Consider the following 16,845-nt stretch of genomic DNA (forward strand, 5'->3'; position numbering starts at 1 on the left):
TATGATTCGTCATGGCTTTCCGCCGGATTAACACACTCAAAGCCATATGGTGAAGGATATACAAGTGATGTTCTATTGGAAAACGCCCTGTTCAAATTCAGATGTGTGCTTTACAACTTACTCTTGCTGGAGTGGTTGTAAAGCACCATGATCCATTTGACATCTCCTGCTGATGATTTTCCTTGGTCAACTATGAAATTGCGATACAGGAAGCCAGTCAAATGCTTCTAGCAACAACACACTTTATGCTGACCTTAAAATGTTTTTTGCTATACTATTATTTGAATAGAAAGCATTAAACAATGGTCTAAAGACGGACAATATCCTGCAATGGAATCTCAATTAAATTTTAAGACCAAAGAAAGAAAGCACAAACAGACAAGCCAAACGAAAGGCACGTCGCATGTGGTGTAGGTTACTGCCTAAATACAGAAACAGCACTGGCAGAATCAATAGTTGGGCGATTGCCATGCGAAGAACAAAAAAGTTTTTCAAAAGATGTTTGTGTTTGGATTTGAATAAGGAAATTTGATTTGTTTTCCATTGCGCTTATGAAACAAGTCGACTTAAAGAGCACTGTTCAAATTCAGATGTGTGCTTTACAACTTACCCTAGTTGGAATGGTTGTAAAGCACCATGATCCATTTGACATCTCCTGCTGATGATTTTTCCTTGTCGAAAATGAAATCGCTATACAGGAAACCAGTCAAATGCTTCTAGCAACAACACACTTTTTGCTGACTTTTAAATGTTTTTTGCTATACTATGTCGGACAATATCCTGCAATGGAATTTCAATAAGATTTTATGACCAAAGAAAGAAAGCGCAAACAGGAAACTTAGATTTTAAAACTTTTCGGGCCAGGTTAGATTTAATTGGCTCACTTAGACGTTTTCGTCCATTGTGATACCACAGGAACAGAAGAAGGAAGATGCCTTCTAGTTTCTACCATTGAACCATCCAGATCGCTTTAAGAATCCCAGCAACTTGCGAATGTTCACATCCTCTAAATCAGACAGGTTCTCAAAGAAATGAGAACCTAAAGTGGAACTCCTTCTGACTGCCAGTATGGGACACACACACAGAAGGTGTTCTATAGTCTCTTCTTCTTTGATGTCCTCAGAGCTTCTGTAAAAGTCGTTGCTGGCAACCCTCAGTTTTCCGATTAGACAGTGACCTGTCATGACGGAAACAATGACTCTGACGTCTGTTCTTGCCAGTGACAGCACAGCAGTACACCTCTTCAAGTCTAGATTAGGCCACACAGTTTTGGAATACTCACAGTCCCCTCTTTGGGACCATCAATCATTCGTTGTATTTCGGGCCTGGTCCTGAAAACTTAGCTTACATGTCGCCAGAGGCATACCTCGAATGTGTAGCGTAATACCTAGTCTCGAAAGCTCGTCGGCTTTACAATTCCCTAGGATATCGCTGTGGCCCGGCACTCGGAACTAGTGAATTTTGAACTGTTCAGCCATCTCGTAGAGAGATCTGCGACAGTCGAGGGCGGTTTTTGTGTTCAGAAATAAGTTTTCCAGGGATTTAGTGGCTGCCTGGCTGTCTGAGAAGATATTTATGCCAAACGTCGTAATGACATTATATCTTAGCCATTCCACCACTTCCTTAATTGCAAGGATCTCTGCATGATACACACTGCAGTGTTCGGATAACCTTTTCGATATGACCAGTTCTAGATCTCTAAAGTGCGCCCCAAATCCCACATGGTCGTTCAGTTTTGAACCATCCGTCTTTGTAACTTCTATTACCAGGGATATCGTAGTTCCAATCGGTTCCATCAGGAATAGTGGTACAGTACTTTTTATCAAAAAGCGGCTCAGGTAGAGTGTAATCCACACTGCCTGGAACATCGGATATTGTATCAAGGATAATACAGTGTCCGTAGCCGACACATGACCAAAGAGAAAGCTCCCTTAGCCTCACAGCAGCGGTCGCAACAATTTGTTTAGCTACAATGTCCAGAAGCATTAGATGTAGCGTTTAATTCAGCGCATCAGATCGTCCTCAGTGTGGCTGTGATGCACAATTAAGCCATCCTTTGGATCCGGTTGACTATTGAACAGTAGGTGGACTTTTGAAGCACCGTTCGCCAGACCACAACACCATATAGCATCATATGTCTTACAACTGCATTATATGCCCAGAGCATGACGCGTGGTCTAAACCCCAAACTTTTGCCAATGTCCCTCTTGCAGGTGTATAGGGCAAGATTTGCCTTTCTTGTCCTTTCCAAAATGTTGGATTTGAAGTTCAATTTACTGTCCAGCAAAACTTCGAGGTATTTTGCACTTTCTGTAAATCAAGGTATATCTCTTAGAGTGAAACTTTAAGAGAAACTTTCCCGTGCGTATACCCCATCCTTCGGTGGGGGTATATTCATCTTCCTATTCTTCAATTTGACCTATATGGGTCCAGATTTGGACATAGCTGCCATATAGATCGATCCGCCGATTTAGGGTCTTAGGCCCATAAAAGCCACATTTATTATCCGATTTTGCTGAAATTTCGGACAGTGAGTTGTGTTAGGCCCTTCAATATCCTTTTTCAATTTGGTTTATATCGGTCCAGATATGGATATAGCTGCCATATAGACCAATCAGCCGATTAAGGGTCTTAGGCCCATAAAAGCCCTATTTATTATCCGATTTTCCTGAAATTTCGGACCGTAAGTTGTGTTGGGCTCTTGAACATACTTCTTCAATTTGGTGTATATCGGTCCAGATATGGATATAGCTGCCATATAGACCGATCAGCCGATTAAGGGTCTTAGGCTCATAAAAGCCACATTTATTACCCGATGATGCTGAAATTTGGAACAGTGAGTTGTGTTAGGCCCTTCGACAACCTTCATCAATTTGACCCAGATCGGTCCAGATTTGGATATAGCTGCCATATAGACCGATCCTCCGATTTGGGGTCTAAGGCCCATAAAAGCCACATTTATTATCCGATTTTGATTAAATTTGGGACAGTGAGTTGTGTTAGGCTCTTCGACACCCTTCGTCAATTTGGCCCAGATCGGTCTAGATTTGGATATAGCTGCCATAAAGACCGATCCTCCGATTTAGGGTCTTAGGCCCATAAAAGCCACATTTATTATCTGATTTTGCTGCAATTTCGGACAGTAGGCCCTTCGACATCCTTCATCAATTTGGCGCAGATCGGTCCAGATTTGGATATAGACCGATCTCTCGATTTAAGATTTTGGGCCTAAAAAAGGCGCATTTATTGTCCGATTTCGCCCAAATTTGGGACAGTGAGTTAAGTTATGCCCCTTGACATACTTCTGCAATATGGTACAGATCGGTGCAGATTTGGATATAGCTACCATATAGTGCGATCTCTCGATTTAAGGTATTGGGCCCATAAAAGGCGCATTTATTGTCCGATTTCGCCGAAATTTGGGACAGTGCTTTGTGTTAGGCTCTTCGCCATTTATCTGCAACTTGGTCCAGATTTGAATATAGCTGCCATATAGACCGATATCTCAATTTAAAGTCTTGGCCCAATAAAAGGCGCATTTATAATCCGATTTCACTGAAATTTGACTTATGTTAGGCTTTTCGACATCCGTGTCGTTTATGGTTCAGATCGGTTTATTTTTAGATATAGCTACTATAAAGATCAAAATTTTGTTTAACACAAATGAACAATGACTTGTACTTATTAGGTCCAATCGGAACATATTTCGATAATGCTGCTATTGGGGTTTTTATCGGATTCTGACGAAAGGTGTTTTACATATGTACGCGAGGAGGTGGGTATCCAAAGTTCGGCCCGGCCGAACTTAACGCCTTTTTATTTGTTGTGTTACTCAATTTCTCCCACTGTATTTTACCACACAATATGAAAACAAAATAAGCCTCACACAGGTTTAGCTATGATTCCGATGGCGGTCTAATTTACTTGTTATGCGATTTGAAAGGCACATATTTGAGACTCTTCAAAATATTGGTCTAATAAACAACTGCACTTTTTCATACATTTCTTGCAGTGCAAAATTGAATTTAATGATGGTGAATGGTTGTTTTGGCAACAAACTGTATTTTCCAAAATTCAATTTGAATTAAACAAATATTCAAGCATGAATTTCAAATATCACAATATTCGCGAGCCTTGTTTTCATTTATTTTAAAAACTTTCATAGTTTTGTATTTAGAGAATTCATTATGATTTCAAGATTAACAAAATAAAACTTTTGATGAATTTTAGGTAAGATTATTACATGGAAACCACTTTAGTTATTTGGTTGTAAAGTTAAACCAATGCATATTTCACAAAGTATATTAACATGGGAAAGTTTTCATTATCCTTGAACATTTGTAACGTCAAGTGGAGTGTTCCCATCATATTGGGGGATGAAAGGGAAAATGCAATACCCATATGCGCTCATTTTGGTAGGATATTAAAACTCATGCATCTCCAGACAAAAAGCCAAAAACCTGATAACTTGCTAAATGTCTGATAGCTTTGTAATGAATTACACGTGTAATACACGATATAATTAAAACTTTTCTATCGTCAATAAGCGCGGTAAAAATAAAATGAGAGCACAAAACCAAACAAAACATTTTGCTTTTAGTAATTATACGAAATAAACTTTTCAGAGTTGTACGCAAACCATGATATTCAGTTAGAGATTTGCAAAGGGAATTCCCAAAACGAAAAATCCCGGGAACTTCCATTTATTTGAAAACGGGAAAGAAATTAAAAAGAAATCCTTTAAGAAATTTGTCTTCAAAAAATCTCCCGTGCTAAAAAGGCGCAATGGACTAAACAAATGCAAATCAACACTTTCAATGAGGGTAACCGTATGAAGCCAATCCAAGTAGATAACAAGTAAGAGCGTGATAAATTCGGCCGGGTCGAATCTTATATACCCTTCATCATGGATCGCATTTGTCGAGTTCTTTGAGCGGTATCTCTTTTTAGGCAAACAAAGAATCATGAATAAGAACTTTATGCCATTGGAGCTATGTCAATAATCTAATTCGGACCATAAATGAAATGAATGCTGGACATTGTAGAAGTCATAGTGTAACACTTCAGTTCATTTGGATAAGAATTGCGCCTTGTAGGGGCTCATGAAGCAAAATCGGGAGATCGGTTTATATGGAAGCAGTATCAAGCTATAAATCGATTCAGTCCATATTGGACACGTATGTTGAAGGTCATGAGAGAAGCCGTTGTACAAAATTTCAGCCAAATCGGATGAGAATTGCGCCCTCTAGCGGCTCAAGAAATCAAGACCCAAGATCGGTTTATATGGCAGCTACATCAAAACATGGACCGATTTGCGCCTTGCTTTGCACAGTTGGTGAAAATGATACCAAAACACCAAGTACAAAATTACAGCCAAATCGGATGAGAATTGCGCCCTGTAAGAGTTGAAGAAGTCAAGATCCCAGATCGCTTTATATGGCAGCTATATAAGATTATGAACCGATTTGCGCCATACTTAGCACAGTTGTTGGAAGTGATACCAAAACACTACGTGCAACATTTCAGTTAAATCGAACGAGAATTGCGCCCTCTAGAGGCTCCAGAAATCAAGACCCAAGATCGGTTTGTATGGCAGCTACGTCAAAACATGGATCGATTTGAACCATACTGACCACAGTTGGTGAAAATGATACCAAAACATAACGTACAAAATTTCAGCCAAATCGAATAAGAATTGCGCCCTCTAAAGGCTCAAGAAGTCAAAACCCAAGATCGGTTTATATGGCAGCTTTATCAAAACATGGACCGATTTGGCCCATTTACAATCCCAACCGACCTACACTAATAAAAAGTATTTGTGCAAAATTACAAGCGGCTAGCTTTACTCCTTCAAAAGTTAGCGTACTTTCGACAGACAGGCGGACGGACGGACATGGCTAGATCGACATAAAATGTCACGAAAATCCAGAATATATATACTTTATGGGGTCTCAGACGCGTATTTAGAGGTGTTACAAACATAATGACGAAATTAGTATAGACCCATCCTATGGTGGGGGTATAAAAAGTTGGATATCATCTTACAATAGCGCCCAACATTCACAGTTACGTTACGATTCGCATCATCTTTGAAGAAATATGGTCCAATGATACCACCAGCCCATAAACCGCACCAAACTGTGACTTTTTCTGGATGACTGATCTTCATTCCAAAATTGACATTTCTGCTTATTTACGTACCCATTGAGCCAAAAATTAGAATAATATGAGCAAATGAACGATAAACTTTCTTAACAGAGGCAAGCGTTGTTCATTTTTAAGACGATTTATGGTTTAATTATAAACCAAACTAAAGATGTTTGTCAGTGAAACAAAACACGAAACGTGCGTGAGCTTTTCAAACCAGTGTTGGCAAAAAGGTAATAGCTAAAAAATCACCCATTGGAGCTTTATCCAAAGCTAAATCGATTTCAAGAAATTCATCGGAAATGTCGAGATTCATGAGAAAATCCATCTTGTCAAATTTTAAGGGAATAGATTAAGAAATGACCTCATTATTGTAGTATTAGACCAAATCATACGAACAAATTTATGGGAGCTATATCCAAATCTGAACAGATTTCTATGAAATTCACAAGTAATATAAAGAGTCTTGAGAAAATCCTTCCTGCCAAATATCGCGAGAATAACAAATGACTACATCTGATTTCAATAGGCTTCGCCTTTTGGCTTAAAAGAATGCCTTGCCAAATTTGAAGATGATTGGATGAAAATTGTGACTTTTACTTTGTTCGCAAATAGACAGACAGGCAGACAAACGGACATAGCTAAATCGAATCAGAAAGTGATTCTGAGTCGATCGGTATATTTAGCAATGGGTCTAGCTCTAGGAGGCCACCGTAGCGCAGAGGTTAGCATGTCCGCCTATGACGCTGAGCGCCTGGGTTCGAATCCTGACAGGAACAACAGAAAAATGTTCAGCGGTGGTTATGCCCTCCTAATGCTGGCGACATTTGTCGGGTACTTTGCCATGTAAAAACTTCTCCCCAAAGAGGTATTGCTGCGGCACGCCGTTCAGAATATAAAAAGGCAGTCCCTTATCATTGAGCTTAAAATTGAATCGAAGAGCACTCATTGATTTGTGAAAAGTTTGCCCCAGTTCCTTAATGGAATGTTCACAGGCAAATTTGCATTTTGGGTCTAACTGTCTTCCTTCTGGGTGTTATAAACAAATGCGCTAAGTTATAATAACCTATACCACAGTAGTGGTGTAGGGTATAAAAATTAGGAAATTCCCAAAAAAAACCTCGCGTTAATAAGATTATAGGTTTTCGTGTTCAATGGTGACGACAACCAAAAAAGTGTAAAAACTTTGACCTTTTTAAAAAGGGACTCTTATATTGTCGTGTGCAGAGAATAGAAACATTTTCGGGATAACCTTTTTTTGAGAAATTTTGCAAATATTTGACTATTTATTAAGAAAACACTCAAAAAACCAAAGCAAAATGTTTATATCAAAAAGGTAACTATTCATGCTCTTCTAAAGCATCTGCATTGTAAACTTGATGTTTATTAGATACTGCCAGCATACATTTTCTCTAACAAATTATATGCCAATGTGTAGGAAATATTCCATTCGAGGAATGTTGTAGGTGTAGTCACTTACACCTACGTTTGAAGGATATTCCCCAGGTAAGTGCTTAGCGAAAAATAAAGTACTATTATGGTGGCTAGTAATGGTTAATTATAGTGTCTCCCACATACAAGTTATTAATTCTCAAAATCCAAGGTTCAAGTTCTTTTTTTCAAATAATACACTAATTATGAATGAATATTTCTGTCCTCCTCCTAATTAGCTGTTCAAATGTAAATCAAAATAATTTTACCTTAATGGAAAAGCAAATCTAACAAAAAAAAAAATAAACACGACCAGACTAAAGAACCCACTCACCAATCATCAATCAATATCAATACCTCATTTTTACCCATCTGACGCAGCACCAAATATTTGTGTTTCCGTGATACCAATCGAATTTGTTTAATCAATTACAGTCATTTGTCGTTAATGGCCGGCTTCCGTAGTGGCCTTCTTTTGACCTTTGACACACTTATAATTGCCATTTGATGTAGCTGTCAGGGTTGTCATGGATTCAAGGAATGGGCATGGACTTACCTTTAACGGCGCTTAATTGGTTGCCAACCATCTGTTTCGCTATAAATGCCGCCATTTTTTAAGTAGTTTTTGTTGTGTTTGCTTCTGGGCCTTTCTACTTTTCTGTTGCAAGCAGAAAACTTAAGATGAGGATTGAATACGATTGGAATAACTAGATAAAGCGTTTAACTAGATTAGGCTTTGTTGTAGTTGACTACTTCGTTGATTATGGACTAATATTCACTTTAAAAATCTGCAATAAAACAAAGAAAATGGAAACTTAATGAATAAAGAGTTTTCATTAATTTTTTTTTTTTTTAAATGGATAAATAATTCCAAAGAGGTGAAAAAGGTGTTTGTGTATATGTGTTCAGATTGAAGGGAAAGTAACATTTTGAGAAAACGACCAAGCAAAATGGTGATGTATGAGGTGCACCGGTGTACCGCAGAATAAGCCAAGCAAAGTCATGGTTCCTCCCTCATCTTAATTGTCGATACTGACCAAGCCACGGTGTTACCTGGAGTAACTGATTTGACACTCTTTTACAGTAGTAAGCTTACATGTGGCTAGGAGTACATCGATTTCTATATGGATATGCAGGCTATATCGTCGAATTTTAAGTTTGCTTAATGTAGAATTTCAATCAAAATCAGTACATATTTTAGGAACCTAGAGTAAACCGTTGTGCAAAGATCGATTGATAAATGCGTTAGCAAAGGCCTTAAAATTGAAAATCGAGAGATGCATATATATAAGTACTATATCTATTCAAAATCGGGCGAAAATATATATGGGAGCTATATCTAAATCTTAACCGATTTCTATTAAATTCAATAGCAATACCCAGTGTCATAAGGGAATCCTTTGTGCCAATTTTTGTGTGAATCGGCTAACAAATGACCAAATATTGTAATTGCAATATTAGGCCAAATCGGACGAACATATATATGGGAGCTATATCTAAATCTGAACCGATATCTATGAAATTCGCCGATAGCATTGAGACTTATTAGAGAATCTCTCGTGCAAAATTTCGTGAGAATCGATAAACAAATGACTTTTTAATTGCCATTTTAGCGTGCTAAGTTCGGCCGGGCCGAATATTATATATACCCTCCACCATTGATCGCATTTGTCGAGCTCTTCCCACGGTATCTCCTTTTAGGCAAACAAAGGATAAAAGAAAAAATTGCTATGTTATTGGAACAATATCGAGTTATGGTTCATTTCGGACCATAATTGAATTGAATATTGAAGACCATAGTAGAAGTCATTGTGTAATATTTCAGCCGAATCTTATAAGAATTGCGCACTTGATGGGTTGAAGAAGTAAAATAGGGAGATCGGTTTATAGAGGAGCTGTATTAGGCTATAAATCGATTCATGCCATATTCGACACGTATGTTAAAGGTCACGAGAGAAGAAGTTGTACAAAATTTCAGCCAAATCGGATAATACTTGCGCCCTTTGGAGCCTTAAGAAGTCAAGAGCTCATATCGGTTTATAAGGCAGCTATATCAGGTTATGGTCCGATTTTAACTATTCTTAGCACAGTTGTTGAAAGTTATAACAAAACACCTTATGTAAAATTTTAGCTAAATCGGATAATAATTACGCCCTCCATTGGTTCAAGAAGTCAAGATCACAGATCGGTCTATATGGCAGCTATATCAGTTTATGGACCGATTTCTACCATACTCAACACAGTTGTTGGAAGTCATAATAAAACACCTCATGCAAAATTTCAGCCAAATCGGGTAAGAATTGTGGCCTCCAGCCACTCAAGAAGTCGAGATCATAGATCGGTTTATATGGCAACTATATCAGGTTATAGACCGATTTGAACTATTCTTAGCACAGTTGTTGAAAGTCACAACAAAACACCTCATGCAAAATTTCAGCCAAATCGGATAAAAATTGCGTCCTCTACTGGGTCAAGAAGTCAAGATCCCAGATCGGTTTACATGGCAGCTATATTGAAACATGGACCGATATAGCCCATTTACAATCTAGAAAGCACAATTATTATCAAATTTGGCTACAGTTTTGTTTTGACTTCCAACCGCTTTGCCAAGTTTCGTGCAAATCGGTCTATAACCTGATACAGCTCTCATATAAAGCGATCTCCCAACTTGACTTCTTGAGTCCCTGGAAGCCTCAATTTTTGTCCGATTTGCCTGAAATCTTACATATTGTGTACTTATATAACACCCATATTTTAGCAGAATCTATGGTGGTGGGTTCTTAATTCTTACCATGCTCTCTAAAATACCGAAACAAGTAAAAGCGTGCTATGTTTGGCCGGGCCGAATCTTATATACCCTCCACCATGGATCGCATTTGTCGAGTTCTTTTCCGGCATCTCTTCTTAGGCAAAACAAGTAAAAGCGTGCTAAGTTCGGCCGGGCCGAATCTTATATACCCTCCACCATGGATCGCATTTGTCGAGTTCTTTTCCCGGCATCTCTTCTTAGGCAAAAAAAAAGGATATAAGAAAAGATTTGCTCTGTTATTAGAGCGATATCAAGATATGGTCCGGTTTGGACTACAATTAAATTATATGTTGGAGACCTGTGTAAAATGTCAGCCAATTCGAATAAGAATTGCGCCCTTTGTGGGCTCAAGAAGTAAAATAGAGAGATCGATTTATATGGGAGCTGTATCGGGCTATAGACCGATTCAGACCATAATAAACAGGTATTTTAATGGTCATGAGAGAATCCGTCGCACAAAATTTCAGGCAAATCGGATAATAATTGCGACCTCTAGAGGCTCAAGAAGTCAAGATCCCAGATCGGTTTATATGGCAGCTATATCAGGTTATGAACCGACTTGTACTTTATTTGATTTCAGCCAAATCGGATAGAAATTGCGCCCTCTAGAAGCTCAAGAATTTAAGTCCCCAGATCTGTTTATATGACAGCTATATCAGGTTATGAACCGATTTGAACCATATTTGGCACAGTTGTTGGATATCATAACAAAATACTACGTGCCAAAATTCATTCAAATTGGATAAGAATTGCGCACTCTAGAGGCTCAAGAAGTCAAGACCCCAGATCGGTTGATATGGCAGCTATATCAGGTTATGAACCGATTGAACCATACTTGGCACAGTTGTTGGATATCATAACAAAATACTACGTGCCAAAATTCATTCAAATTGGATAAGAATTGCGCCCTCTAGAGGCTCAAGAAGTCAAGACCCCAGATCGGTTTATATGGCAGCTATATCAGGTTATAAACCGATTTGAACCATACTTAGCACAGTTGTTGGATATCATACCAAAACACGTCGTGCAAAATTTCATTCAAATCGGATAAGAATTGCGCACGCTAGAGGCTCAAGAAGTCAAGACCCAAGATCGGTTTATATGGCAGCTATATCAGGTTATAAACCGATTTAAACCATACTTAGCACAGTTGTTGGATATCATAACAAAACACATCGTGCAAAATTTCATCCCAATCGGATAAGAATTGCGCACTCTAGAGGCTCAAGAAGTCAAGACCCAAAATCGGTTTATATGGCAGCTATATCAAAACATGGACCATTTACAATACCAACCGACCTACACTAATATGAAGTATTTGTGCAAAATTTCAAGCGGCTAGCTTTACTCCTTCGGAAGTTAGCGTGCTTTCGACAGACGGACGGACAGACGGACAGATGGAAAGACGGACGGACGGACAGACGGACGGACGGACGGATAGGCAAACAGACGGACGGACATGGCTAGATTGACATAAAATGTCGAGACGATCAAGATTATATATGCCTCATGGGGTCTCATACGAATATTTCGAGTAGTTAAAAACAGAATGATGAAATTAGTATACTCCCATCCTATGGTGGAGGCTATAATCATCTGGCAAGGCATCTGGCAAATTAGACAGCCACTTTGTGGGCGAAATGAAGTGAGGATTCTACCGTACTCGGCACAGTTGTTGGAAGTCATAGCAGAACACTATGTGCAAAATATCAGCCAAATCGGATGAAAATCGCGACTTGTAAGGGCTCAAGAAGTCCAATCGGGAGATCGGTTTTTATGGGAGCTATATCTAAATCTGAACCGATATGATCCATTTGCAATCTTCAACGGCCTTCGTTAATATTTAGTATATGTGCAGGTCGATGGATACCAAATTGGTTCATATTTGGATATAGCTCCCATATAAAATAGCCCTTAATTTGATTTTTTGAACCCATAAAAGTTGAATTGTTATCCGATTTGGCTGATATTTTGCAATGAGTGTTTTGTTATGATCTCCAATAGTATTGGTAAGCATCGCTTAATAGCCTGACACACCTGCCGTATAAAGCGATCTCCTGATTAGTCTCCCACGATCCCTAGAAGTATTTGTTTTTGCCAGATTTCACTGAAATTTTCCACGTGTGTTGTTATGACTTTCAAAATCCATGGTAATTATAGGCCAAATCGCTCTGATATAGCTCCCATATATACCGATCTCCACTCTTCTACGGCTTCTAGAAGTCAAAGTTTTTAACTGATTTGGAAAAAATTTGGTACTTAAAGTGCACATATGCCGGTCAACAAAGTTCAGTTCAAGTTTAACATTAGCGTCTTGCTACTATAGTTTAGCTACTAAACTTTAGCACATGCTATGAATTTTCATGCCCTGTTTAAAAGTTGGAAAATAATGTGAGGACATTATTTACTTATACATTTAAATTAGTTTAAGTGTTTATATATCCAAATTAAATCACATGTTAAGATAAACTTTAAGCTGAGTTTTATTTTCTTCGTGTACATTATAAACTTGCCCCATGGCACTATGCCATTTATTTTGCATGGTACATGAGCATGCCAGTGTGTGTGTGTGTGTCAGCGAGTGAAACAAAAACTACCCCATGGCTTGTGGTAAAAGGACTAAGGCTTCCTTTGCTTGTGTGTGTGTAAGTGTGTGCTTAGGGATTGTTTCTCATGAGCGCTTTCCACGTGCCTAACTGCTTTTATAAGCTGATAACAAAAAGGTCTTGGAAATGGAGCTATTTTCTCATCTAAAGGAGAGAATAAAAGAAAATATAAAAATCAGCTGACTCAGGAATTTGGGAATACAGGAAGAAAAGAATGAGAGCAAATATTTCTTACTTTCATTTATATTTGGAATTTATCGCATTTCGAATAGTCGTAATACATAAATAGTAGTTATAACAGAGCTTTAGGAAATAAACTATTTGGGTTAAGTCTTCCTATTTATTAATTTCAAAGATGAACAACATGCTGAAGTGAATAAATAAAAAAATAACGACGCATAAAATTTGCCTACAATTTAAAGGTGCCACATTAAAATGTAAACGCACCAATTTCAGACTTGGTAGCGAGCTTGGAAAACCCCTTCACGACCTAGTCGGCTAAATAGAGCATTCTCTCGCTGTCAAGGAATCTAAAATGGTAGCATTCGTTGCCATTGAAAGTGCTATCAACAATGTAAAAAGGACGTCATTAATGAAGAGGTTGGACTTTCTAGGTCCAAAAAGATGGGTCAGCAATGGTCAGTAATGGAACACCATAAAGAGGTGTACAGTCTCCTCCACTATGGAGCATAACCATTAACAATATATTATTGTCTCTAGAGGAAAAAGGTGTAAAACTGGTCGCTTGGTTAGGGGAAAGTTTAGCAGCACTCTTAGAGATATACTTCGGAAACCTCCACATGCGACAGCGAATTGGAGTACCGAAAGTGGTTTATGCGTAAATCCGCACAAGACAGAAGTAATTCTTTTCAGCAGTAGATACAAGTTGCCTACAGTGGCACCTGTCTCCTTGGGAGGATAGAATATTACATTTACAGAACGCGCAAAATACCTCGATGTTTTGCTGGACAGGAAATTGAACTTCAAATCCAACATTTTGGAAAGGGCAAGAAAAGCAACTCTTGCCGTATACACCTGCAAGAGGGCCATTGGCAAAAGTTGGGGGATCGGGGATAATCGGTGGACTTTTGGCGGGCCATACACCAAACACCAACACCATATAGCATTATAGCTCTGACAACTGCAGTACATACCCCGTGCATGACGCGTGGTCTACGTCATGCACCGGGTATGTACTGCAGTTGTCAGAGCTATAATGCTATATGGTGTTGGTGTCTGGTGTACGGCCCGCGAAAAGTCCACCGGCTACCAAAGGATGGCATCAAATCCGAACTGAGGACGACATCATATGATACGCTGAATTTAATGCTACATCTAATGCCTCTGGACATTGTGGCTAGGCAAATTGCTGCGACCACTGCTGTGAGGCTAAGAGCTCTTTCTCTTTGGTCATGTGGCGGCTACGGACACTGTGTTATTCTTGATACAATGTGCGATGTACCAGCCAGTGTGGATTACACCCTACCTGAGCCGCTTTCTGATAAAAAGTAGTGTACCATTCTTCATGATAGAACCCATTGGAACTTCAATATTCCTGGTTATAGAAATTACACAGACTCCTATAGGAACGGTTCCAAACAAGAAGACCGGGTGGGCTTTGGGGTGTACTCTGAAAAACTAGAACTGGTCACATCGAGAAGGTTACCCGACCACTGCAGTATGTATCAAGCGGGAATCCTTGCAATCAGAGAAATGGTAAAACGTCTAAGACATAATCTCATAACAATGATTGGCATAAGTATCTTCTCAGACGGGAAAACGGCAGTTTATAAGACGCACGAGATCGGTTAATATGTCAGATATATGAAAAGAAGGCCCATTTACAATCAAAGTTCGAAAGTTAGGTGCTTTCGACAGGCAGACTGAACGACAGACAGACAAATTAACTTAGAATGCCAAGATATCAATATATATATATATATATATATATATATATATATATATATATATATATATATATATATATATATATATATATATATATATATATATATATATATATATATATATATATATATATATATATATATATATATATATATATATATATATATATATATATATATATATATATATATATTTATTTATTGGGTCTCAGTTCAATATTTTGGTGTGTTACAAACGGAATAATGAAGTTAGTATTCCCCCAACGTATAGTGCTACTTATAAAATCCTTTATTGTTTTCTAGGCCTTGCCCCAAAGTTGGTTCATGTATGGTATTGTGTACCCACCACTTGCCGCACCGATTTTACTTAAGTAGCTCGTAGTCCTGCGTATCCCGTTATGATACAATAGCTATACGGACCTCCTTTTTACTTCTTTTCAGTAATAGCCTCGTCTTCTCAGGATCGTAACCCCTCATAGGATTTTCGTCGTCCTAGCATTCATTCATCTCCCACGCTCTTAAATTCGACTACGTCGACCCGAAAGTCTTCGGGATAACCAAGTTTATAGACGAAGGTTATCTGGCCTTCACCATCAAATCGTCTGCTCTTTCATTCCCCCTTACTCTGTTATGGACCGGCACCCAAACGGTCTCCTCTTACAATGCAGGACTGTTCGTGACCGTACTGTCCTGGTTGTTATTGCCCTTATGGCCATTTTACTGTTCGTAAAGATGTTCACACTCGACGTCCTTGCGTTAGCACAACACCACCTCCTGAATTCCGTGATCTCCCGAATCTTTGCCTGCAGGACCGTATTATGGTCAGGCAGTCTAAAACAGATCTCAGTCTCTGGGTTCTCAATGTAGATCCCCAGACCCACTCTGTTCTCTAGCTTTGATCCATCCGTGTAACATGACCTTCCAGATTACAATACTAGGGTTCCGTCAATACAAGAGTGTGTCGCTGGCAGCAGTGCCTCGCACTCGACCATAAGGTTTATCTCAGGTATCCTTGAGTCTTTTTGCAAAATTTGAAGCGCCGATATAAAATGTCAATACTAACAGGTATACGTAAACTTAATGGGGTCTAAGACGAATATTTCAAGGTGTTACAAACGGAATGACAAAATTAGTATACCCTTATCCTATTTGGGGAGGGTATAAAAACAATAAGGCAGCAGGAACCGATGGGTTGCCGGCTGAACAATTTAAGACAGATGGCGGCACGCTACGAAATCTGGCTAGAAGAACGCATACCAGGTGATTAGAACCTCTGCATACAATGTCTCGCTCACAAGATAGGGGACAAGAAGGTATGTGCCAACTACAAAGGAATAAGTCTCCTCCCCACCGCACACAAGATACTCTCGAGCGTACTGTGTAAAAGATTTAAAGTTTAAAATCAACAAAATAATTGGGCCCTATCAGAGTGACTTTAGACCTGGTAAATTCACCATAGACCAGATATTTCCACAGGGCAAAATACCGGAAAAGAACCGAGAAGGATAATTCAACACCCATCAACTATTCGTTGACTACAAAGCCGCCTTCGACAGCCCTATACGTTCAAAGGTATTTCAAGCCTTGTCTGAGTTTAGTATTCCTGCAAAATTATGAAGACTCTGCAGAATGACTCTTGCTGGAACATGTTGTTCCTCAGTAAGAATCTCTCCGAACCATTCAATTCCAAACAAGGTTTCAAACAGAAGACAGCTTATCGTGCGATTTCTTTAATATCCTACTGGAGGAAATTATACGAGAAGCAGGTGTGTATAGGCATGGCACAGTATTCACAAGAGAATATGTGCTTCTCGCCTATGCCGGCGACAACAATATTAGGTGTCGCTCACCGGAGAAGCGATTGCAGCCTTTAAAAGTAGCGAAAGAGAATTAAAGAAAGTGGGTTTGATAGTATATGGAGATAGGGCAAAGTGTATGATATTAA

At 38.8% G+C, this 16,845-nt stretch overlaps 1 protein-coding gene across 5 annotated transcripts in view; it reads right to left on the reverse strand.

The window, feature by feature from the left end:
* LOC106083935 (complexin) overlaps positions 1 to 16,845 on the reverse strand; it is a 774,169-nt gene that overhangs the window by 500,340 nt on the left and 256,984 nt on the right. For all 5 annotated transcript variants that reach the window (XM_059361846.1, XM_059361845.1, XM_059361844.1 and 2 more), the window contains one exon: positions 8,135 to 8,366. In XM_059361846.1, coding sequence (XP_059217829.1) covers positions 8,135 to 8,189 — 55 coding nt within the window. In that variant the 5' untranslated portion in view covers positions 8,190 to 8,366. The remainder of the gene's footprint in view (positions 1 to 8,134; positions 8,367 to 16,845) is intronic.

The sequence above is a fragment of the Stomoxys calcitrans genome, chromosome 2 (genome assembly GCF_963082655.1).
Source record: "Stomoxys calcitrans chromosome 2, idStoCalc2.1, whole genome shotgun sequence".
NCBI lineage: Eukaryota > Metazoa > Arthropoda > Insecta > Diptera > Muscidae > Stomoxys > Stomoxys calcitrans.